Genomic DNA, 24,152 nt, shown 5'->3' on the forward strand with positions numbered 1-24,152 from the left:
TTCAATAGAAATTCAAAGCATTTCTATTCAGAAAACTAACTGAAATATTTAAGGTCATTTTCTAAGCTTTATTCTATAATGATACATGGTAGGCTATTTCTTTGATCTTAAGAAAGACCTTACTTTCTGGAAAGATGTTCTAAGTTTAGTATCCTAGGTACTACTTAGTGAGTTGACTTTTTATCTTTCTCATACTTCCTATTCTGTACATAGATGGATCTTTTAGGTGATTAAAGTAAGGAGAGAGAGAGAGAGAGAGAGAGAGAGAGAGAGAGAGAGAGAGGTATAAATCAAGAAGTAAAACTTTTTTGAAAAATCCCATATTGTTGAAGTAATTCTAGGTAACACAAAGGGCTAGCAATGTGATAATTGACTATTTGAGTTCATATTAGCAAAATTTCACTGAACCATATGCTTTCTACACAGGTAAAGAGACAAAAGAGAATGGACCTCTGCAACTCCACTTTGGGAAATGACTTCATCTTGGTGGGGATTCTGGATGACAGTGGTTTTCCTGAACTGCTCTGTGCCACTATCACAGCCCTGTACTTTTTAGCTCTGACCAGCAATGGACTGCTGCTCCTGGTCATCACCATGGATGCCCGACTCCACGTGCCCATGTACCTTCTGCTCTGGCAGCTCTCTCTCATGGACCTCCTGCTCACATCAGTTATCACTCCCAAGGCTGTTATAGATTTTTTGCTAAGAGACAACACCATCTCTTTTGTGGGCTGTGCCCTTCAGATGTTTCTTGAACTGACACTTGGTAGTGCAGAGGACCTTCTTCTGGCCTTTATGGCCTATGACAGGTATGTGGCCATTTGTCACCCTCTGAACTACACAATCCTAATGAGTCACAAAGTCTGCTGGCTCATGATAGCCACATCCTGGATCCTGGCATCCCTCAGTGCTCTAGGATATAGCATCTACACCATGCAATATCCCTTCTGCAAATCCCGCCAGATCAGACACCTGTTCTGTGAGATCCCTCCACTGCTGAAGCTGGCCTGTGCAGACACCTCCACATATGAGCTCATGGTTTATGTGATGGGTGTGACCTTGCTCATTCCCCCTCTTGCTGCCATCCTGGCGTCCTACTCACTAATTCTGTTCACTGTGCTCCACATGCCTTCAAATGAGGGCAGGAAGAAAGCCCTTGTAACCTGCTCTTCCCATCTGACTGTGGTTGGCATGTGGTATGGGGGTGCCATGGTCATGTATGTCCTGCCCAGTTCCTTCCACAGCCCCAAGCAAGACAATATCAGCTCCGTTTTCTACACAGTTTTCACTCCAGCTCTGAATCCCCTCATCTACAGCCTGAGGAATAAGGAGGTCACTGGGGCTTTAAGGAGAGTCCTAGGGAAAAGGTTGTTGTCAGTTCAGTCTATGTTCTAGATAGTTGTAATATCTAGCTGCATTCTAATACATATTCAACATAAAATAATATTTCTACTATGAATTAAATACTACTGGTAAAATTAAGAGAGTAAAAGTGTGTTTTTTTATACATAAGTATGAGATACAATAACCTATTAAAATACACTAAATATTATGATGTACTCTATTAAATAAAGTTCACATTATGTGAAACTACTTTAAAAGTTAGACATCATTTCCCAATGCTTGTTTTAGAGTTTCAAGCTGGCCTTACCACCTGGACTCGACCCCTAAGATTTTAAGTCCTTATTGAACCAAAAACCAGAATAGTCTCAAGTGAATAACTCACATATTGATTGGAGAGGCTTCTTCAGATTTGCATAAATCTTGGCCCAAAGATGTAATATTGACAGTGGATATTTTGCTTAACAAGTTTGTATCATGTTCATTCTTTCTTTCTTCCAAGCAACTACATTTATGGGTGTCCTGACAGACAGTATGGTCCAATCTCTCTCCTCTCTCTCTGTTTGTGTGTTCTCTGTGTATGTTCTGCAATTTCCCTTATTTTTCTTTTCTTTTCCTTTTTTTACCTTCCGTTTTCAGTTATGAGAATTGAAATGAACACTTACCATTCTAATCTGTATATAATAACAGCAGACAATAGGATGAGACCACACTTGTCCATTTTTCCTAATGTTTACTATTTGTGTAGACATAAATATTTCACAATCTGTACATGTGTTCAAAATATCTATGGCACTCTATGTGCACACTGTTATGGTTTTTGTATTGAACTGAAACTCTAGACAGTGAACTAAAACACTAGACAGGACTGTCATCAATATTACAGTTGACAACCCGTGCTCACGTGGATATGGGGAGGGGAACACACTGGCTGGCATGCTGTTGGTGGGAGTATAAAGAATCAATGCTGCTTTAAAAATCAGTCTGAGTTTCCTCAAAAAAACCCTAGGAATAGATCAATAAAGAATTTGAAGAGAAAAATAAATTAAAAATTGAAAAACAGGGGAAAGGGACAATGCGGTTTTCTTGTTAACTTAAATCTACAGGGGATTGGTACTGTTGTCTGTAGAAATTGATTCTTTCCTGCTTGTTTTAACAAAAAGAAACTATTATTATGATTCTTTCATTTATGGCACTAAACAAAGTTCTTATTAATTTGGGTTCATAGAAATTGAAAACAGAGCAGTGCATAGAAGAGGCTGGGAAAGTTGTAGTCGAGGGAGAGGAGCAGGGAGCCATTGATCAGTGGGTGCTGAGCCACAGCTGGACAGTGGAATAGAGTTATGCATTGAATAGCTGACTATAGACTACAATATGTGTTCCAAAGGCCAGAAGAAAATATTTTCAAAGTTTTCATCACAGAGAATCAATAGATATTTGAGAAGATAAATACCTTTCACATAATCCAAATATTATATGGTGCAAACACATACAGAAACTTAACTTGGTATATCATTAAGATATAAATGTGGCTTTGCCTTTTATGTAACAGTTTAAATAAAAATATGTTTTTAGAGAAAATAAATATAAGTATACTAGAAGTAAGTAGTGTGAGTAAAATCTCACATTCATTTAGATTAATTTCTCTCCGTTTTTGATGCCGGCATTCACTTTACTAAGTTGTTATGGTCATGTAGAAGTTTCTTCACCCGGTGGTACACAGTAGAGGCTCTGTGTTCTATGGTGCTGATATGATACAGAGAGCTGGTAAAGGGCCCCTGGAGAGCTGCCAGAACACAGACGTTGGAATTAAATGACGCGCACATTCTCGAAATGCTTTGAACTTGGAATTTTTTGGGGAAAAAAAAACGCATGTAAACTATGAATCTCCAGTAACAAAAAGACCTATTTTACCACATTGTGAAGATCAAGCAATATAGTACATATAAATAGATGGAGTAAGGCATGTGGAATAAGTGATTAAATTCTACATCTATTATGAGAAAACAAGTGCCCTGGCAGTTGTGAGTAGTAGTGTATGACAGCACGTGGGTGCTTTAATGCAACTAGCTATTTCATCACTGTCGAATAAATGATGTTTTATGCATTTGTTTGTATGTATTTATGTTAATTAGCAATGGCGAACTCTCATGTATGTGATTAATCTTTTCCCTTAGGAAATGTCTCATGAATAGTTATATAAATCAGGATCAAAATCAACTGAATAGTCTTGGAATTGAATAAAAAAACATTTTAATGAAAATGTTGAACATTTTGCATATTGCACATTAAAGTTGCATTAATTTATTAGTAACAACACTATATCATTTGATTTGCATAGTTCATATTTTGCTTGTAATTTTTTTTTTACAATATCAAGATTGAGGAAGTAGATACTATGGTTATTATAATTTTGGTGATAATTTCTGTTTCAATTTGTGATTTGACATTAAAATATACGATGGAAATTTTAACAGACAATTTTCTTTATAGATGCAGCCCATTTATGCTGTTCTGTACCCACGCACATACAGGAGACACTAGATGGATGCATTAAAGAAGAGTGGATACGCTGGGAAGGGAAAAGCAATGCACTGAGTAGTGGAGGGTTTGGAGGGAAGGGAATAGGGGATACAATGAATGCATGAAGTTCCTAAGACAGGGTAAGCTTCTGGGAGGGTCTACTGTAGCTGAGACTCCTTGTAGCAGTGATCATGGTGACCAAAGAGGACACCCTCTTACTGAATAGGCCTCCTAGTGAAGAGAAGGGAACACCAATCCACCCACCCAGAAATACGTTGACCCCAAATTTACCCCGCTAAAAGATGTTCAGATGTAAAGTTAGAGCAGAGATTGAGGGAATGTCCAACCACTGCGTGACCCAACCTGAGACCCACCACATGGGAGAGAGCCAACCAAACACTATTAACAATATTCTGCTATCCTGGCAGAAAAGAACCGGGCATAGCTGTTCTCTGAGAGGCTCCACCCAGCAATGGTTCAAGGCAGATGTTGAGACTCACAGCCAAACATTGGACAAAGCATAAGGAGTCTTGTTGGAAAGTGGGGATGGGGAGTGGCAGGGGAGGATAAAAGGACCAAGCAGTGACGGTAGCTGCACAGGAAGAGCAACAGAGCCAACTAACCAGGACCCAGAGGGGCTTCTGGAGATTAAAGCACCAACAAGGACCATGCATAGACTGGACCTAGCCTTCTACACAGTTGTAGCTGATGAACATAGCAGGATTCATGTGGGTTTCCTAATAAGGGGAGAAGGAGCAATCTCTGCCATGGACTTTGTTGCCAGCTTTTTGATCTCTTTTCCCTGGTGAGGCTGCCTCACCAGGCCACATGGGAAGATGTGCTCAGTCCTGATGAGAAATGATGAGCTGGGGTGGGTAGGTGGGGGGAGGGCTCCCCTGTTCTGAGGACTAGGGGAGGGGAAATGGAGGAAGAGGAAGGGAGGATAGGACCAGGAGGAGAGCAGAAAGGGAGCTATGATCATGATTTAAATTGAATAAATAAATAAATAAATATTTTTAACTTATAAAAAGTAGTAAAAATTAAAAACTAGAAAAAATTTATATACTGCAAGGTAGTCATGTTTTCTTATAATGATATTTTACTGCTATGAAATAACTTACCATTATCTCTTTAGAAAAAAATTATGGTTCTTATAAATATTATGTAATTTATTTATTTTTTGAGGTTATTTTTATTTTTTTAATTCATTTTTATTTATTACAATTTATTCATTTTTTATCCAAGCTGTAGTCTCTTCCCTTGTCCCCTCCAAATCCCATCCTCCATCCCTCTTGTCCTCCCATGCTCCTTCCCCAGTCCACTGATAGGGAAGGTCCTCCTCCCCTTCCCTCTGACCCTAGCCTATCAGGTCTCATCAGGACTGTCTGCACTGTCTTCCACTGTGGCCTACTAAGGCTGCCCCTCCCTCAGGGAGAGGTGATCAAAGAGCAGGCCAATCAGAGACAGCCCCTGTTTGTTCCCCTTAGTAGGGTACCCACTTAGACACTGAGCTGTCATGGGCTACATCTGTGCAGGGGTTCTAGGTTATCTCCATGAATGGTCCTTGGTTAGAGTATCAGTCTCAGAAAAGACCCCTGTGCCCAGATTTTTTTGGTTCTGTTGCTCTCCTTGTGGATCTCCTGTCCCCTCCAGGTCTTTCTATCTCCCCCTTCTCTCATAAGTTTCCCTGCACTTTGCCCAAAGCAACAAATCGAGTAATCCAATTAAAAACTGGGATACAGAGCTAGACAGAAAATTCTCAATAGAGGAATATCAAATGGCAGAGAAACACTTAAAGAAATGCTCAACATCCTCAGTCATCAGGGAAATACAAATCCAAACGACCCTGAGATTTCACCTTACACCCATCAGAATAGCTAAGATAAAAAATTCAAGTGACAACACATGCTGGAGAGAATGAGGAGAAAAGGTAACCCTACTCCATTGCTGGTGGGAATGGAAACTTGTACAACCACTTTGGAAATCCTTTCTCAGACAATTAAGAATAGTGCTACCTCAAGATCCAGCTATATCACTCCTAGGCATATATTCAAAACATGCTCAGGTACACAACAAGGACATTTGCTCAACCATGTTCATAGCAGCTTTATTTGTAATAGCCAGAAGCTGGAAACAACCTAGATATCCCTCAACTGAACAATGGATACAGAAATTGTGATACATTTACACAATGGAATACTATTCAGCAATTAAAAACAAGGAAATCATGAAATTTGCAGTTAAATTGTGGAAATTAGAAAAGATCATCCTGAGTTGAGGCATCCCAGAAGCAGAAAGACACACATGGGATATACTCACTAATAAATGGATATTAGTCACATAATATCTGATAATCCTACTAAAATCTGTACATCTCAGCAAGAAGGAGGACCCTGGGAAGATCCTCAATCCTCACTCAGAAAGGCAAATGAGATGGACATTGGAAGAGGGAGAAAACAGGGAACAGGAAGAGGCCACTGCAGAGGGCCTCTGAAAGACTCTACCCAGCAGGGTTTTCTTTAGGTTAGTAAAGCTGGTACAGACAATGTCCCTCGAAAACCCATGGCCCAGGCAGAAAGAACAAACAGGGTCCAAAGGGGCAGCACCCGCTGCATAAACGTGTGCGTGAGTAGTTTATGGTCAGCTGCTGAAACTGGGGCTTTTCGGGGTCTTTTGAAGAGACCGTCCTGCTCTTAAAATGCTTTCTTTCTCTCCAGTGAGGCCGTCTTTGAGGTTAGTTACTACTCTCACTCTATCTGTCACCTTGCCGACAAACATGGTAGTCTTTTGGTCCAGAACCTCGGTAGCTTCAAGCAGAGGAAAGGTCTTTTTTTTTCTTTTTTTTCATATTCAGTTCTCTGAAAAACTTCCATCTCCCACTGAAAAGTCACAGTCTAGGGTGAAGCAACCACACTCTGGAACTCACAAGGCCAATTAGAATATCATAGGAATGTTTACACTGCTTGATGTTTTTGTGATAACAAACCTGAGGAATGAATACAGAAATTGTGGTACATTTACACAACGGAATACCACTCACCTCAAAACAAGGAAATCATGAAATTTGCAGGCAAGTGGATGGAACTAGAAAAGATCATCCCGAGTGAATTAACCCAGAAGAAGAAAGACACATATGGTACATACCGACTTATAGGTGGATATTTGCCATTTAATATAGAATAAACATACTAAAATCTAAAGAAGCTAAACAACAAGGAGGACCCTAGGGAAGAGGCAGAAACCTCATTCAGGATGGCAAATAGGATAGATATCAGAAGTAGGAGAAGACAGGGAACAGGATAGGAGCCTTCCACAGAGGACCTCTGAAAGACTCTACCCTGCAGGGTATCAAAGCAGATGCTGAGACTCATAACCAAACTTTGGGTAGAGTTCAGGGAATCTTATGAAAGAAGGAGGAGATGGAAAGATCTGGAGGGGACAGGAGCTCCACAAGGAGATCAAGAGAGCCAAGAAACCAGGGCCCAGGGACTCCTGCAAAGATTGATACTCCAACCAAGGACCATGCATGGAGAGGACCTAGACCCCCTGTTCAGAGGAAGTTCATAGGTTGCTCAGTTGCCAAGTGGGTACCCTAGTAAGAGGACCAGGAGCTGTCTCTGATATGAACTCAGTGGCTGGCTCTTTGATCACATCTCGCTGGGGAGTGAAGCCTTACCAGGCCACAGAGGAAGATGATGCAGTCAGCTCTGATGAGAACTGAAAGGCTAGGGTCAAAAGGGGAAGAGGTCCTCTGCTATCAGTGGATTGGGCGAGCGAGGAGCATAGGGGTAGAAGTGGGAAAGTGGGTGGGACTGGGAAGAGATGAGGGGAATGGCTATAGCAGGGATACAAAGTGAATAAATTGTAATAAATAAACTAAACTAAAAATATCAAATGGAAAAAAAAACCTGAAAATGCATAGGGCTGGAAAGGGTGGCCTCTTCTTGCCTCTGTGCACACATAACATTTTTTTTTTTAAAGATGGGTGGTAATACTAAGGGAGCTGAGATCTGATTACCAAAAATCAGCACAATAAAAACAACCAATAAAAGATACTGCACACTAGAATATAGATTACTCCATCTTTAAAGACATGGAGAGCCAGAATTCAGTTTTAATTTTGAACACCACATTACAAAAGAATAATTTTTAATTTTATTGATTACAGTTTATTCACTTTGTATCCCAGCTGTAGCCCCCTTCCTCATCCCCTCCCGATCACACCCTCCCTCCCTCTTCCCATGCCCCTCCTCTAGTCCAATGATAGGGGAGGTCTTCCTCCCTTCCATCTGACCCTAGTCTATCAGGTCTCATCAGGACTGGCTGCATTGTATTCCTCTGTGGCTTGGTAAGGCTGCTCCCCCCTCGGGTGGGGGTGATCAAAGAGCAAGCCACTGTCAGAGACAGTCCCTGTTACTATTACTGGGGAACCCTCTTGAACACTGAGCTGCCATGGATTACATCTGTGCAGGGGTTCTAGGTTATCTCCATGCATGGTCCTTGGTTGGAGTATCAGTCTCACAAAAAAGCCCTGTGCTCAGATTTTTTGGTTCTGTTGCTCTCCTTATGATGCAACTGTTCCTTCCAGCTCTTTCTATCTCTCCCTTCTCTCATAAGTTTCCCTGCACTCTGCCCAAAATTTGGCTATGATTCTCAGCATATATTTTGATACCCTGCTGGGTATAATCTTTCAGAAGCCCTCTGTGATAGGCTCCTGACCTGTTCCCTGTTTTCTCACTCTTCTGATGTACATCCTCTTTGCCTTTCTAAATGAAGATTGAGAATCTTACACAAGAGTCTTCCTTCTTGATTAGCTTACTTAGGTTTTAGTATGATTATCCTGTATTATATGACTAATATCCATTTATTAGTGAGTATATACCATGTGTATCTTTCTGCTTTGGGGATGCCTCACTCAGGATGATCTTTTCTAATTCCCACAATTTGCCTGCAAATTTCATAAGTTCCTTGCTTTTAATTGCTGAATAGTATTCCATTGTGTAAATGTACCACAATTTCTGCATCCATTGTTCAGTTGAGGGACATCTGGGTTGTTTCCAGCTTCTGGCTATTACAAATAAAGCTGCTACAAACATGGTTGAGCAAATGTCCTTGTATGCTTGAGCATATTTTGAATATATACCTAGGAGTGATATAGCTGGATCTTGAGGTAGCTCTATTTCTAATTGTCTGAGAAAGCACCAGATTGATTTCCAAAGTGGAAAGTTTGTACAAGTTTCCATTCCCACCAGCAATGGAGGAGGGTTCCCCTTTCTCCATATCCTCTCCAGAATGTGTTGTCACTTGAGTTTTTCATAATAACCATTTTGATGGGTGTAAGGTGAAACTCAGGGTCTATTTTTAAACAAAGAAAGAAAAAGGATTGAGAGAAAAAGAAAAATAAAAACCATTATATAAACCATTGAATGCCATACCCCCTCTCATTTGTTCCTGATAAATTTCAATCAAATCTTCCTTCATCCACAGCTTTTTTAGAGTATAATTATCAGCAATTCTCTGCTCTTCAAAAGGAAACCTGGGTGCCTTCATTGGAACACCCTGCCTTTGATTTTTTTGAATTTTTTTTTAGATATACCGTCATTTTCACTTTGAAATGTGTATCACTGCTATCCTGTCCAATAACTTTGAGTGCTAGAGTTGAAAACAACATACCAAAACTGTATACACACTTTTAATTGGTGCTGTTTTCTTGTTTAGTTTTAAAGTTCTTTATATGTTATAGATACTAGTCCTTTGTCAGCTGCAGAAATGAAAGGATTCCCATTTTGTGGGCTGCGTCTTCACTTGATTACAGCTTCCTATCCTTTATAGGAGCTATTTAATTTCTTATGATCACATTTATTAATTGTGTATCTTACTCCCAGATATATCAAAGTCCTAACCAACAAGTTCTTAGGTGTGCCTTAGGCTGAAGTCTAAACTGTACTTTTCTTCTAAAAGTTTAACTGTATCAAGGTTTTTTTTTTTTTCTGTATCAAGTTTTATGTGGAGGTCATTGATGTGTTTGAAGTTGAGTTTCACACAGGATGGGAGACAAGGATCCAGTTTTTTTTTTTCCCAACATGTTGAGACTAGTTTCCCAGAACCATTTGTTGAAGATTCTGTCTTTCCCCCCAAAGAATATTTATGTCAAAAGTCAAGTAGTTGTAGTGGCAAGGATTTTTTTTGAGGGTGTTCAATTTTATTCCACTGATTTGTGTGTCTGTTTTTGCATCGGTGCCATGCTGCTTTTATTTGTAATCAGGAGTGGACCTATTTGGTTGCTCAGGGAATAGAGATCCTTGGGGACCCAGAAAAACTACAGGATGAAGCGGAGCAGAACTTACCTTCTGACTCAGGGAAGGACTCTAGGTGACCTGCAGAGTGTAATGAGTAAAAGCTATAATTCAGGACAAGGAAACAAGATCCCAGAGAACAAATAAATCCTTTGCTTTTATTTTGTCTTCATTCATTGGTGACAGTTCAGCTTTGCACAAAGTGTCAAGGTATTCAGTTTTATTTTCTCATCATTTTAAAGCACACCCATTCCTTGTCCTATTGGACATTGATAGGTCTTATCATCTAAGTACACATATGTGATGATGACATATCCTCTAGGTCTAAGAACATTTAAAAGATGTTAATTAATATTGACTCTCAACAACTCTGATATTGTATTTTCTGTGCAATACCTGGAAATCTGAGCTCCTTTTTTTAAACATTAATTGATGGTATCAAGACATGAACACACAGAAAAACTGTACTGAGTTATCAGAGAAGATGAATGGAAGATCTCACACCTGCAGACTCCACACAGAACAACTGCATAGAACTGAAAATAGTCTAGTAAAAGAGCATCAAAATAAGGGAATCAACATTCTACAAAAGCTGGGGAACTGGCCTTATGCTGTAGGCCAGGAATCAAGACCTCCAAACTTCTGCAGGTAGGTAGAGTTAGATATTTCAAAACGGTTGTCAACATTTCTTTTAGAGTTACATAGAAATCAAGGAAAGTTGGGTATTTGTGTACTGATGTTCTCAGCACATAGGAGACTAAGGAAGTAGATCCTGTTTTCAAGGAGAAACAAACCTGGGCCTTTGAGTCCATCAAGCAGCAGAAGTGCTCAGGGAAAACAAGTCAGGAATACACCCACTAGATTCATTAATATATCATTCCCCAGATCAACATTTCCAGGAGAGACCATCTCAGATGGGAAATAAGTCCCTCTGGAGATGTGCATTGGAGAAAGAAGAAAAGAGTTCCTGGAATCTACAAACAGATCTCCTTGAAAAACCCCGACTTACTCTTGGCCCCTGGCACATGAAGGTGTACATAACAGGACTCTTTGAACATCTCTTCAAAGGTCTATTTCTGACATTTACCATTTACCATTGCACATAGATAGAATAAAGAAACTTGAGTTACCAGATCCAAGGATGTCTGAAATCAGACTTTAAATGGGAAAGACTGCCTCCATGCAACCTGTAGAAGCAGTTTCCACCAACTCTTATCAGGAAAGCCACCTTCTTGATCTGTAAGATGCTACCCAAAGAGCGTTGCCTGACTCTCCTCACTGCCATCTCCACTGCACATCTGTAGACCTAGGATAGAACAGAGCACTCTGACACCTGACATCCATGGACTCCTGACATGTTAGTCAGGTATGTTAGCAACTTAGCAGGGCAAATCAGTTATGTACTGCTGCAGTTAAACCACACCTGACCTTCCCATTTTTATTGCAATTTCTCAGTTTTCAAGCAGTCCAAGGGAAGCTACTAGTTGTCTGGTAGCTAGACTTCTCACCACAGAGGTAAGGAATTTATTTATCTTTTTTTTTTAATTGCCATGTCAGAATCTCTAGTTCTTTGGGATCCAACACCCTTTCACTCTCTTATTTTAGTTTTTTGTTTTGTTTTGTTTTTGTTTTTGAAAAAAGAGCTGGGAGTTTTGAATGTTAAAACCGAACCAATAAATTCTGCACTAGAGTCTAGGTCTGGGCACCTTTGTCCTAAAGTAACTTCAATACATGTCTGCAGAGCCTGTAGACACTGTAGTCTCTGATGAAAACATTAGAAAGTTATGAATGTTCTAAAAGGACCACATGAACTGATGCTTATTCCATGTGCACATACCTCTTACCCCCTAAGGTGCTGATGTCCCTTAGTATAATACACACTAATGCTAATGTGTATATATGCACACACACATATGCAGGACATGATGTAGCTACAAGTTTTACACACAGACGCTCTTCTTTCAGATCTTTCATTCTATGTGTGGAGTTGGCTTCACCTGGCATGATATGCAGCAGTGGCACCTGCCAATCTTAGATCCCTGATCTGTGTTAGCTCCTCTGCAAGTTTGGGAACCATGCAGCAATAGCAGCCTTCCAGAAAGGCTAGATTTCTTTCCCACCCCATCTACTGCATGTGCCTTACACTTACAGAAGGAAAAATAAGCCGCAAGGCTAAAGACAATATTGGTTTGGAATTATTGGGCCTGAATTACAACAAAACTAGCTGCTCTTTATGTATTTTCATCATTTCTCTAAAACAAAGCAGACCTTTTTTTTTTCTGTGAAAGGACTCGTGTTTTGCAATTCTGTGTCTTCCCATGCACTTGTTGAGTAATAATATGATAAAACAAACATGTTTGTATTGATCATAAAGGTATAACTCTAAAAGCAATGCTTTCTCACTACCATAGCCTAGTTCTGACACTTAATAGTCCTCTCAAGACTTGTGGAGAAGGTATGGCTGAGCAGCAGAAATAATTAAAGTAAACAACTTTGTCTTCTTTGAATGAGAGTCACTACAAATGTAGAAAAAGAGCTGGGGAGTTTGTTGTATGCTTGCTGTATGCTTGAAATTCCAGGACTCAGGAGCAAAAGCACCATCAAATGAGGTGACTCTTGGATACAAAGAAATGTTCCATCTTGAAACATACAAACCAACCCAAGAAATGTGGAGAAATTGGTGAAAGTAATTTATTGAAATCACATCTCTAAATGAGCTGGAGAATATATATTTTAAACACATCTATTAAAAATCTAATTGAATATGTAAGCCATTAGCCAACTAAAGGGCATGTATGGCAGAATATTTCTTTAACCTTAACACAAAAGGTAATTTAACTTTTCTAGGAAAGATATTTCTTCAAGTTGGATGTCCTCATCAGTATTCCATAAAGGATAACATGATGTTTACATATTACTATGTACCTGTTCTGTGCATAGAGAAAACTTTGTTTGTTTTGTTGAGGCAAGGTTTTTCTGTATAACTTTGGCTGTCCTGGACTCGTTCTGTAGACCAGTCTGGCCTCAAACTCAGAGAGATTCGCCTCCATCTACCTCTCCAAATGCTGAGATTACAAGCGTGTGCAACCACACTCAGCTAGACAAAACTTTTATCCTGATACAATTAAGAACTAAAAATTTGGAAATCAAGAACCATAGCTATTTAGTAGTAGGAAAAATATCATCTTATGAAAGTTATGTTGCGTACCCTCAGAGGCCTCTGGTTTTACAAAACTAACTCTATAGTAGTAGCAAGACTAAACTGCATCAACTGTTTCTAGGCAACTAAAGAGACTGCACAGAATGGAGCTCTGGAACTCCACCTTGGGAAGTGGCTTCATCTTGGTGGGGATTCTGGATGACAGTGGCTCTCCTGAACTGCTCTGTGCCACAGTTGCTGCCCTGTACTTGTTGGCACTAATCAGCAATGGACTGCTGCTCCTGGTCACCACCATGGATGTCTATCTTCACGTGCCCATGTACTTCCTGCTTGGGCAGCTCTCTCTCATGGACCTTCTCCTCACATCAGTTATCAGCCCTAAGGCTGTCATGGATTTTCTGCTCAAAGACAACACCATCTCTTTTGGTGGTTGTGCCCTTCAGATGTTCCTGGAACTGGCTCTGGGTAGTTCAGAGGATCTCATTCTGGCCTTTATGGCCTATGACAGGTATGTGGCCATTTGTCATCCATTGAACTACATGATCTTCATGAGGCCAAGTGTTTGCTGGCTCATGGTGGCCATATCCTGGATTCCAGCTTCCCTCAGTGCTCTAGGATATACCGTCTACACCATGCAGTATCCATTCTGCAAATCCCGCCAAATCAGACACCTGTTCTGTGAGATCCCTCCACTGCTGAAGCTGGCCTGTGCAGACACCTCCACATATGAGCTCATGGTTTATTTGATGGGTGTGACCTTGCTCATTCCCCCTCTTGCTGCCATCCTGGCCTCCTACACACTAATTCTGTACACTGTCCTCACAATGCCCTCAACTGAGGGCAGGAAGAAAGCTCTTATTACTTGTTCTTCCCACTTGACTGTGGTTGGGATGTACTATGGGCCTCTCACAGTCATGTACATCCTGCCTAGTTCCTATCACAGTTCCAAGCAAGAAAACATCCTCTCTTTTTTGTACACAATCGTCACCCCAGCCCTGAACCCTTTAATCTACAGCCTGAGGAATAAGGAGGTCAGCGGGGCTTTGAAGAGAGTCCTGGGTAAACGGTTATTGTCAACACACTCTAACTTTTAGATGTCATTAATAGCTGTCTTTTATACACAAATCTTCTCAAAGTCAAAAACATTCAATTTGAAATATTTATCACAAAACACAGAGAAAAAAAATGTATATTTTGATAGTAAACTACGGAGCCAAACATACCTTTGTAAATGCTGTTTGAGTCTTATCTTCTTGTGGTATTTCATAAGATAAGATTCACTCAGCAATAAAATCATTCTTCTTTATCTTTAAAAGTAGTTTTCATTTTCCAATTAAGTTGCCTTGTTACAAGGATCTGAGATATTGCCACCTGATATAACCCATAAACTTTAAATCAAATTGAGCCAACAATCAGAGAAAATGGTTTCAAGTGGAAGCTCACATATAAATTTGAGAGGATTCATGAGAATTGCACAGTTTTTATTAAAAATATCTTGTTATTTAAATTCAAATATAATTTTAATGTTCACTATAGAACTGAATGTGAGATGTAGCTCATGGCAGCTCAGTCTCCAAGTGAGTTCTCGAGTAATGGGAACAGGGACTGTCTCTGACATGAACTCAGTGGCTGGCTCTTTGATCACACCTCCTCCCATGGGGGAGCAGCCTTACCAGGCCAAAGAGGAAGACAATGCAGCTAGTCCTGATGAGACATGATAGGCTAGGGTCAGAGGGAAGGGGAGGAGAACCACCCCTATCATTGGAATGGGGGAGGGGCATGGGAGGAAATGAGGGAGGGAGGGTGGAATTCAGAGGGAGCTACAGCTGGGATACAAAGTAAATAAACTGTAATTTATAGAAATATAAATAAGTAATTTTTTAAAAGTGAAAAAAAATTTCTGTTCAGGGGTTCTAAATTATCTCCACGAATGGTCCTTGGTTGGAGTACCAGTCTCAGAAAAGATCCCTGTGCCCAGATTTTTTGGTTCTGTTGCTCTCCTTGTGGAGCTCCTGTCCCCTCCAGGTCTTTCTATCTCCCCCTTCTCTCATAAGAGTCCCTGTACTCTGCCCAGAGTTTGGCTATGAATCTCAGGATATGTTTTGATGCCCTGCTGGGTGGAGTCTTTCAGAGGCCCTCTGTGATAGACTGTTGTCCTGTTCCCTGTGCTACTTACTGCACAGCAGGGGGACTGTCAAAAACTATGCTCAGCGAATTACAAAAGCCAGAAGAGGGATTTTGAAAGTATTTGCTATAAAAGATAAATATTTGAGGTGAAAACACAGTAATATTTAAATATTACACAATAAATACAACTCTGAAAACGTAACAGGGCACACCATTAAGATGTGGAACTTCCATGCTTTGAAAGTTTCATGTGTTTAGATTATATTCGCCTCCTTACCCTCCAAACCTTGTGTCCTTTTCTTTTTAAAGCCGTGGTGTCCAGTATGTGCTGCACACCTGCTCCTGAGTTTGCAGGCAAACGCTGGAGCGTGGTCCACCTGTTAGAGGCCATTCACTTGAAAACTGACTCTCCATTGCTCAGAAGCTGTGAATTGCCAATAGCTTCTCAGCCTGGAGTTGGAATTCGTGCCTACTTGCCTCCTTCACGCTAGGACTATGTCCGGCTTGAGCTTGCACAGGCCCTGTGCATGCTGACATAGCTGTTGTGAGTTGCATGCGCAGCTTCCCTGCTGGGTCCAGGAAAGGCTGTTTACCTGGAGTCACCTGCCACTTCTGGCTCTTGAAATCAGCCCCATTTTTCAGAATGACCTTTGGGTCCTGGGAGGAGAAAGTATAATCCAGATGTTCTGTGTAAGGCTGGACACTCTGCGGTACTTTATTCTCAGCGCCTTGGCTGGTGTCTCTGTGTTAATTGCCACTGAATGTACTAAGAACGTCTCTGACAAGGGCTGAAGATGCACCACACTACAGGGTTAGAGCAAGTCATTAGGGGCCAGTCTAAAGGCCCCGGCCCTGGGTCCTTTCAGCAGAGCAACAGCAGTGAAGTGGGCTAACCTAACCAAGAATGTGAAAAGCTTACACAACGAAAACTTCCCTTTTTTCTATAACTTTGAATATGGTACATGGGCTTTCTGAACCAAATAATATAAGCTATTCATTATGATAAGCTAGGCTATTTTCTCAGTAGACATATTTTTTAGAACTGTTGTAATGACTAATTAAGATAGCAGACGCAAACATGAGCCAATAAAGCATCTGAAATGAACGATTGCAGTATGAATTTTAATTGATACATGATTAAATTGCTCTGAAAGTTGTATTTGATAGTAAATTACATAATGTGAATATTTTGCTGTGTAACTATTGTGTCATTAATAAATATTCAGTGTCTTATGTGGCTATTTGCCTGTGTTTGTGACAATTAGTGAAGTTTAAATCTTTGGATAGCTGACTGATCATTTCCTTAGGTGAATTCTTATGAACAGAGGTAATAGAAAACAAGGCCAACATCAACTAACTACTCATGATATTTGTAAGATACAAGTTTCTTTCCTAAACACAATAAACATCATATATTAAATTTTATTTTAAATGCTTCTTTTAATTTGTAAGTTATAATAATTAAGTGTATTATTTTCATATGCATAATTCATATTTTTATTACTTATAATGTCAACAAATTCTAGATCAAAACCACAGAGAGTGGTATTATTATACTTGGGGTAATAACTATTTATGAATTTGTCACTTGGATTTTTATTATTTATAATAGGAATTATTTTTGCTTTTAGGTTGGACCAGGCATTGATTGGACAGCCCCTCAATCTCTGCTCTAACCCTATCCCTGCACATCTTGTAAGCAGGGTAAAATTTGGGTCGAAGTTTTTGTGGTAGTTTGGTGTTCCCCTCCTTCCACTAAAAGTCCTGTCTGTCTAGAAAGTTGCTTCTTCAATGTCCATGAGCCCTGCTATGAAGAGTCTTAGCTAAAGTCTCCCTCATATCCTCACAGGAGCCTCCCCTGTCAGAGGTCTCCAGCTTGTCTCAGTAATGCCCCCATCCTTTGTTTCTCCTTTCTCCAAGCACTCTGACCTCCTGCCCATGATCTCCCCATATCTGATCCCCACCCTCATTGCCTTCTGCACTCCCTCTTCTACCTTGTTCCCTCTCTTCACGCACTTCTGCTCACTCCATGGGAGAGAGCCAACTCCTGACACTATTAACAATACTCTACTGTACTTGCAGACAGGAGCCTAGCATAGATGTCCTCTGAGAGGCCCCACCTGCACTGGATCGAAACAGATGCTGAGACTCAGCCAAATGTTAGGCTGAGCACTGGGGAATCTTGTGGAAAAGTGTGTGTGTTGGGGGAGTAAGATTGAAGGACCCAGAAGGGACAAGAACTCCACAAGAGGTCAACAGAGTTAACTAACCCGGGCCCAGAAGGGCATATGGAGAGTGGAGTACCAACCCAGGGCCATGCATGGTCTGGACCTAGGCCCGCAACACAGATGTAGCTGATGGGTAGCTTAGTCCTCATGTGGGTGCCCTAGTAAGGAAAGGAGGGGCTGTCTTTGACATGGGCTCTGTTGTCTCCTTTTTGATCACTTTCCTCTGGTTGGGCTGCCTTCTCCAGCCTCAGTGGAAAGGAAAGCACTCGGTCTTGTTGTGACTTGTGATGGGCTGAGTTGGTGGGGGACTCTCCTTTTCTGAAGAGTAGGCAGGGGGAATAAGGAGGAGAATGGGGAAGGTGGTACTGGGAAAAGAGGAGGGAGGGGGCTACGATAGGATGTAAAGTAAATAAATTTTAAAAAATCAAACTGAAAAAATATTTCTTTAATTTATTGAAATTGGAATATAATTACATAACTTACTTCTTCTCTTTCATTCCTTGAAACTGTCCTGCATACCCCTCATTTCTCTTTTTAAAATTCATGACTCCTTTTTACATTATTGTTTTATATACATTATGTATATGTTTCTAAATACACTCAACCCACTCAGAAACTCAGTACATGTATAGAGAAAGATAATTTGAAAATTGTGAGAAAGAAATGAGTAATTCCAGCATTAGAGGAAATAGCTACTCTGCACTAACTCCTAAGTACAAATTCCCTAAAATCACCTTGAGATGTGTTTCAATGTCTGATTAAATTAGATTCTCCACCATCCTTCACTCCAGTATCAATTTCTCTTGTCCCTGAACCTCACTTAGCAGTCTGTGGAGCCCCACAATTGTGTCTCAATAAACAGAATGTGAGCACATGATTCGAGTTGCTCCTGTGACAGCAAATTTGGTGTTCAGGAACCGTCCAATCCTCGCTACCTGGATGCTGAAGCAGCTATTGAAGACCCCAAAGGTCAGAACGCTGTCAGTTTGAGTCCACATTTCTGCAAACTCCATCTCTCACCTGGGATTTATATACACAAAAAAAGTAGTTTACTTTTCAAGCTACTACACTGAAAGATTTATTGGCTTGAGTGGTGGAGATGGGTTCAGAGACAGTGACGTTGATGACAGAGATAGCCCCCCAGGGTGGTCAGCATTGTTTTATTGCCACGTTTGCTTTTGCATGACCATAACTGCTTCGCTGCTGTGACAACACAGTTGGCTCTTGATTGGGACTTCAGATATTTATTATCTGCCACTTAACACGAAATGTTTGCTCATTGCTATATCTGAAAAAGTATGTTGCACTGAGATAAAACAAATGTAACTTTAGTGCGGTGAACATTTTTATTGCATTAGTTGACTATCTAAAAAGGATTAGATGTGAGCAGATATGTATACATGCCAAAGGTATTCTGTTACCCACAAAACATGCTTTTATTGTGTTAGGAAATATATGGCATTTGTTTTAAGGAGTAATTCCAATGGTCAATAGCACCAGCTTCCACAGTACTAAGAACTCATTTTTAATAAGCAATTTAGGAGCCCTTACATTTGTCTTATAAAGTTCAAATGCCCTACAGAGGTACGAGAGTGTCCCAGAATCTACCTTATCTTGTTTTCATCATCTTTCCAATTTCCATAGTGTCTTTGGATTCTTTTTACATAAGCATATATTTTTCAATACCAAATTTAAAGAACTTTTCAATATAGAACTTTCTATTTGTATTTCATTAGTTTCCTAACCATTTACATACTCTAGGAAAAAAAAAACCTACCATTTGGGCTAGGTTGGTACAGCTCAATAACATGGCTCTTGCTCAGGGTTTGACCCTTGCCATTGCGAACAAAACCATTGTTTCACATTTTAACCTCTAAAATGTGTTCTCCGTTACACTTCAGAAGCTTATACTAGGAATTGAAGTCCATGTTCAAAATACAGCTTCACAGACCAGGAAGATATTCTATGTATGTCACAGTCAATAGTATCTAGAAATGTGTCTGGATTATATTAACCAGTTCCAAAGAAGTATGATGAAAGAACACCTTCTAGACACAACAGTACTGACACTCGTAGGAACTCACAGACTATGACAGCACTGGGCCTGCACGGGTCAAATGGGGTCGCAGCTCTGAGATGGGGAGTAGACACAGCCCCGTCCCTACCCAGGATACCTAGGTTATCTCCAATTGATAACCTCCTGCAAAGAAAAATTTAGTTTTCTTCAGCAGAGTCTCACTTGCTATATAAACCACACTTAATGAAAGGCTCCACATTCAGGAGTTGATGGCCATCACAAAACATACTCAACTGTATTTTTGGAGGTTTATCTCATAATTCTTTATTATTATTATCATAATTTTATTATCTGTTTCTTCTCTTTTCTTACTTTCCCCCTGCATTTCATTTTTCTATTTATTCTCCCACCATGTCTCCCAAGATACCTTGCTTTGTTTTGTGTTAGCTTTGATATTTTTAATTGATAACTAATTATATATGAAGAAAGTTGAGCTTTTTAAAGAAGATGTATAGGAAAAAAAAACCATCTAAAATAAAATACAATCCAGTCCTACCACTGGAAGGTTTGCCTGGCTACAAAAGATGGCCAGTCAGATTCTGTATTCTCCATCACTAGGCGTCCTCCTTAGGGTCGTCCTCATTGGTACCACAAAGGCTCAACTGCACTAGGTTTCCACATTGGCCCTCCAATACTCACGAATTCCAGCTGTCTCTCCCCCAACACACTCTTTCTGTGTTCCTTTTCCCCACAATCTGATCCCTCCCTTCCCCTAACCCACCCACTCCTAGCCCAAATGCAAAATATAGTCTATTTTCCATTCTCAGGGAGATCCCCAGGGGCCCTCCTTTCAACCTAACCTCAGTGGGTCTGTGGATTACAGCTCGTCTTTTACTTAACAGCTAATATCAATTTATAAGTAAATACATACCATTTTGTCTTCTGGATCTGGGCCACCTCATTCAGAATTATTTTTTTCTAGTTGCATCCATGATGGGGCCCTGTGGAGATCCCTAAACAGCCTAGGCTGATGCTAGGACAGAGGGTCACTCTCTGAAAATGGGCAATGGCGGGGCATTGCCAAGAACAACATCCACACAACTCATTGAATAAGAAGAGGTAGAGCTGGTGCCTACATGGAGCCTTCACCCCTAAGGTCTAGTCTCTTTGGCATGGAAGTTACTCTGTAGGTTTACAGAAAAAGAATCCTGGACACCAACTCAGCCACAAAACCCTGGACCGACAATCTGCCCTGCCTGGAAGATGTTCTGGGGCAGTGGTGGTGCAGAACCTGTGGGAGCGGCCAATCACTGTCTGGTTTAACTTGAGGCCCACACCACAAGCCTGGATGGCCAGGAACTGGGAACTGGGTAACTCCACAGCGACCCAATGGCGTGGCTCTCTTTCTTTGAGTTATCAGTGATACTCTTACCATCTGCAGTCAGCAGATGACCCTTCATGGGACCCTCAAGGGCACTAAGGGCTGGGTAGCATGCATCACCACCATTCTGCAGTTCTCTAACGTGATACTGTCTGAGACAAGACCATCAAGATGTGGAAGCTGACCAAGGGATCAGACCAACTATGGCATACCACAGCATGTTCTGTGAGGTCACTCCCACTTTGTTAGAGACATTAATACCTCCTCTGGTGCCCTCTCGGGCTCCTGGGGTGGAACACTGGGCCTCTGAGATCTCACAAAGGACACCACCACAAGATGATTTGTAGGTCATGCCAAGGATGTGCTGAGCATAGCCATCTCCTCTGAGAACCAGCAGCTTGTCTCTGGACCTTGAGACAAGACCATAAAGTTATAAAATACTCTAGAGTCTGCAATCACGTTGTCCAGGATGAGAGTCATTCAGAATGGGTGTCTGTGCATGCTTCTCCCTGAACAGCAGCAACCCTATCATTGTCTCCTGTGGACGGGACAGGTTGGTCAAGGTATAGAATTTGGCTAACTGCAAAGTGAAGACAAACAACATTGCCTACATTGACCATCTGAACACAATCTGGTCTATCTAGAAGTTACTCCAGATAGAGCCCTCCATGCTTCTGGAAGCAAGGACCTCTCTGGCATGGTCTGATGGTGACCAGACTGTTTGCTGGCTGTGCAGGCAACCTGGTATGAGTATGGCAGGTGACAGCTGCTGTCTGCTAAGAGTTTATAGACAGTCTTACACATAAAATTAGCTTTCTGAAAAAAAAAAGTCAATGAAATGGTTCCCAGTGATACTCTGCTACACTCATAGGTTAGTGCCTTGCCCAGCCATCATCACAGAGACTTCTTCCAACAGCAGATGGGCGTGGGTTCAGAGACGCATAGTCAGACGCTAGTGCAGATGGATTCTGGATTGGAGGTCTCCATCATGTCTATCCCCCTGAAGCCTGGGGAACCCCGCAGAAGATGGGGAGGAAAGATTGGAGGAGTCAGCAGGAAGGGAGGACAGCAGTAGAACATGGTTCAATGAACTGGTATAAGCTGGGCTTATGGGCCAAGCAGCAAGCACCAGGCATGCAAGAGGTCTTAACAGGACCTCTGTGTGTCTGTTATGGCTGTTAGCTTGATGTGTTTGTGGAAACCCCGAGGAGGAGCAGGTGTGTCTCTGTGCCTGCTCTTGGGACACTTTTCCTCATAATTGATTGCCTTGTCCCATCTCGATGTGAGGGCTTTTGCCTTGTCTTATTGTGTCTTGTTTTGTTATGTTTGTTGTCTTTGGGAGGCCTGCTTCTTTCTGGAAAAAAAAAAAAAAGACAAAAACAGAGGGAGAGGAAGTGGATGGGGGGGGGGAGAGGGGAAGTAGAGAGGAGTTGGGAGGAGTGGAGGGAGAGAATCTGTGTTGGGAGTGTACTATATGACAGAACAATCTACTTTCAAATAAAAAAAGAACTTAAAATGGATGAGAAGCATATAATGTAAAATGATTTACAGGAAATGCATCTATCTTCCTATCTATTCTACTGTACAATGGTGATTATAATAATCCACTTTTTAAAAATGTAATAAAACAACAGTATTTTGATGATTTTACCATAATTAATCTATATAAAATTTGTCATGGTTTCAGCACAATTAACCAGGTCTAAATAATAGTGTTACTAGTTAGTGTTATTACTGGAAACAACATGATATCCGACTTATCAGACTTAGGGTAATCATTTCAAGAGATCAGCAAAATGAGGCACAAAAATATATAACTCCATGTCTGAAGAGCCACACAAGATGAAGAGAATCATATTGCAAAATCAAGAGCTCTTCTTTATCTCTTTATTCTAAAGAGATAAAGGTCTCTTCTTTATCAATATTCTAAAATATCCCATTATGACAATGAATAAGATTCACCAAATTTTATATGGCTTCAGTATAATGCAAATGCAAAAAGAAAAACATAGTTGTTTTTTTATTAATTGCTGATTTTTTATGCTTTTTATGAAGAACTTTATCCAATTAACTTTATTCTAGTATGTTTATTTTGAGAGTTTAAGAAATTTTAAGTGACCTAAGCAAAGATAATAGGAATTTCTAAGCACTCTCATCAATAATAACAACATTTATATAAGCCAAAGTACCTTACAACTTCTATGAATTAAAACTCTCATCTTTACTGAAGACCACTTAAGGTAGAGAATGAGGCATATTTTCTCGTTGCTTTCTTGTGGTCATAGACACAAGCACACACCTACTTTTAGGATATGTCCTCCTTGTGATTATTTTGATGTTTCTAAACACATCTGTATATCTGTAAGGATACATTTTTAATAATGCAAACAATATATACAACAGATTTTTCTTGATATTATTGTTTTCCTGATGCTCTTGTTTAACTATAGATATTTTCTATTCTAACTTCATTTGTTTTTCTGATTATAATTTCATGACTGTCGATTTCCTGATAGTCTACTATGTCAACATAAGTATTACCCTCTGTGCCACAAAGGGAAACATTGTCACAGGATAGAAATGCACATGTGATTTCACACACACACACACACACACACACACACACACACACACACCCCTTTTCCCTCACCAACTTCATTCTTCCAAAGAAGTACAAACTATCTTCATTGCATCTTCTCTTTATTAATATTAAGAATGCAGATCAAGTGAAGATAGAGGCTACTGGAGATTTCTTGGGCCAGAATGAATGCTATGTCTCACCGTTATGTGACTCTTGACCATGTCTACTTGGTAATGCGTTGGGATGGCGCCCAGCTATAAAGTGAGCCTACAGTAGAGCTCTTCAAAGCTTTTTATTCCCTGAGCCCCTTTTTCTGGTGTGGGGCTTCTAGGACTATGGTGGTATGTACCAGATGAGTTCAGCTCAAGGTTTCTACTCACAACAGTTGCATAGAAGAAAATGAAGCTCTGTCATGTGTATCCTCCCAGTCAGACTGTAACATTAAAGAGTTGCTGATATAAAATTGTTTGGAGAAGGAATAATGAAAGTCATCCCTTC

The 24,152-nt window shown here is 40.5% G+C and overlaps 2 protein-coding genes and 1 pseudogene across 2 annotated transcripts; all 3 read left to right on the forward strand.

Annotated features, from left to right (window-relative positions):
- Window positions 1-444: 444 nt before the first annotated feature.
- On the forward strand, window positions 445-1,395 carry LOC110565296 (olfactory receptor 2AG1-like). The gene has a single exon (XM_021662949.2). It carries the CDS (start codon window positions 445-447, stop codon window positions 1,393-1,395), a length of 951 nt encoding a protein of 316 aa, XP_021518624.1.
- A 12,067-nt stretch (window positions 1,396-13,462) lies between these two features.
- On the forward strand, window positions 13,463-14,414 carry LOC110565291 (olfactory receptor 2AG1-like). The gene has a single exon (XM_021662945.1). The coding sequence runs from the start codon at window positions 13,464-13,466 to the stop codon at window positions 14,412-14,414; it is 951 nt and encodes a 316-aa protein (XP_021518620.1). The 5' UTR covers window position 13,463.
- Window positions 14,415-21,137: 6,723 nt separating this feature from the next.
- On the forward strand, window positions 21,138-21,779 carry LOC110565294 (small ribosomal subunit protein RACK1-like; annotated as a pseudogene).
- The last annotated feature ends 2,373 nt before the right edge of the window (window positions 21,780-24,152 follow it).

Source organism: Meriones unguiculatus, chromosome 14 (assembly GCF_030254825.1).
Source record: "Meriones unguiculatus strain TT.TT164.6M chromosome 14, Bangor_MerUng_6.1, whole genome shotgun sequence".
Classification (NCBI taxonomy): domain Eukaryota; kingdom Metazoa; phylum Chordata; class Mammalia; order Rodentia; family Muridae; genus Meriones; species Meriones unguiculatus.

Bases quoted from the DNA above. Each gene is read 5' to 3' on its own strand.
- LOC110565296 (XM_021662949.2), top strand. From the start codon at position 445: ATGGACCTCTGCAACTCCACTTTGGGAAATGACTTCATCTTGGTGGGG.
- LOC110565291 (XM_021662945.1), top strand. From the start codon at position 13,464: ATGGAGCTCTGGAACTCCACCTTGGGAAGTGGCTTCATCTTGGTGGGG.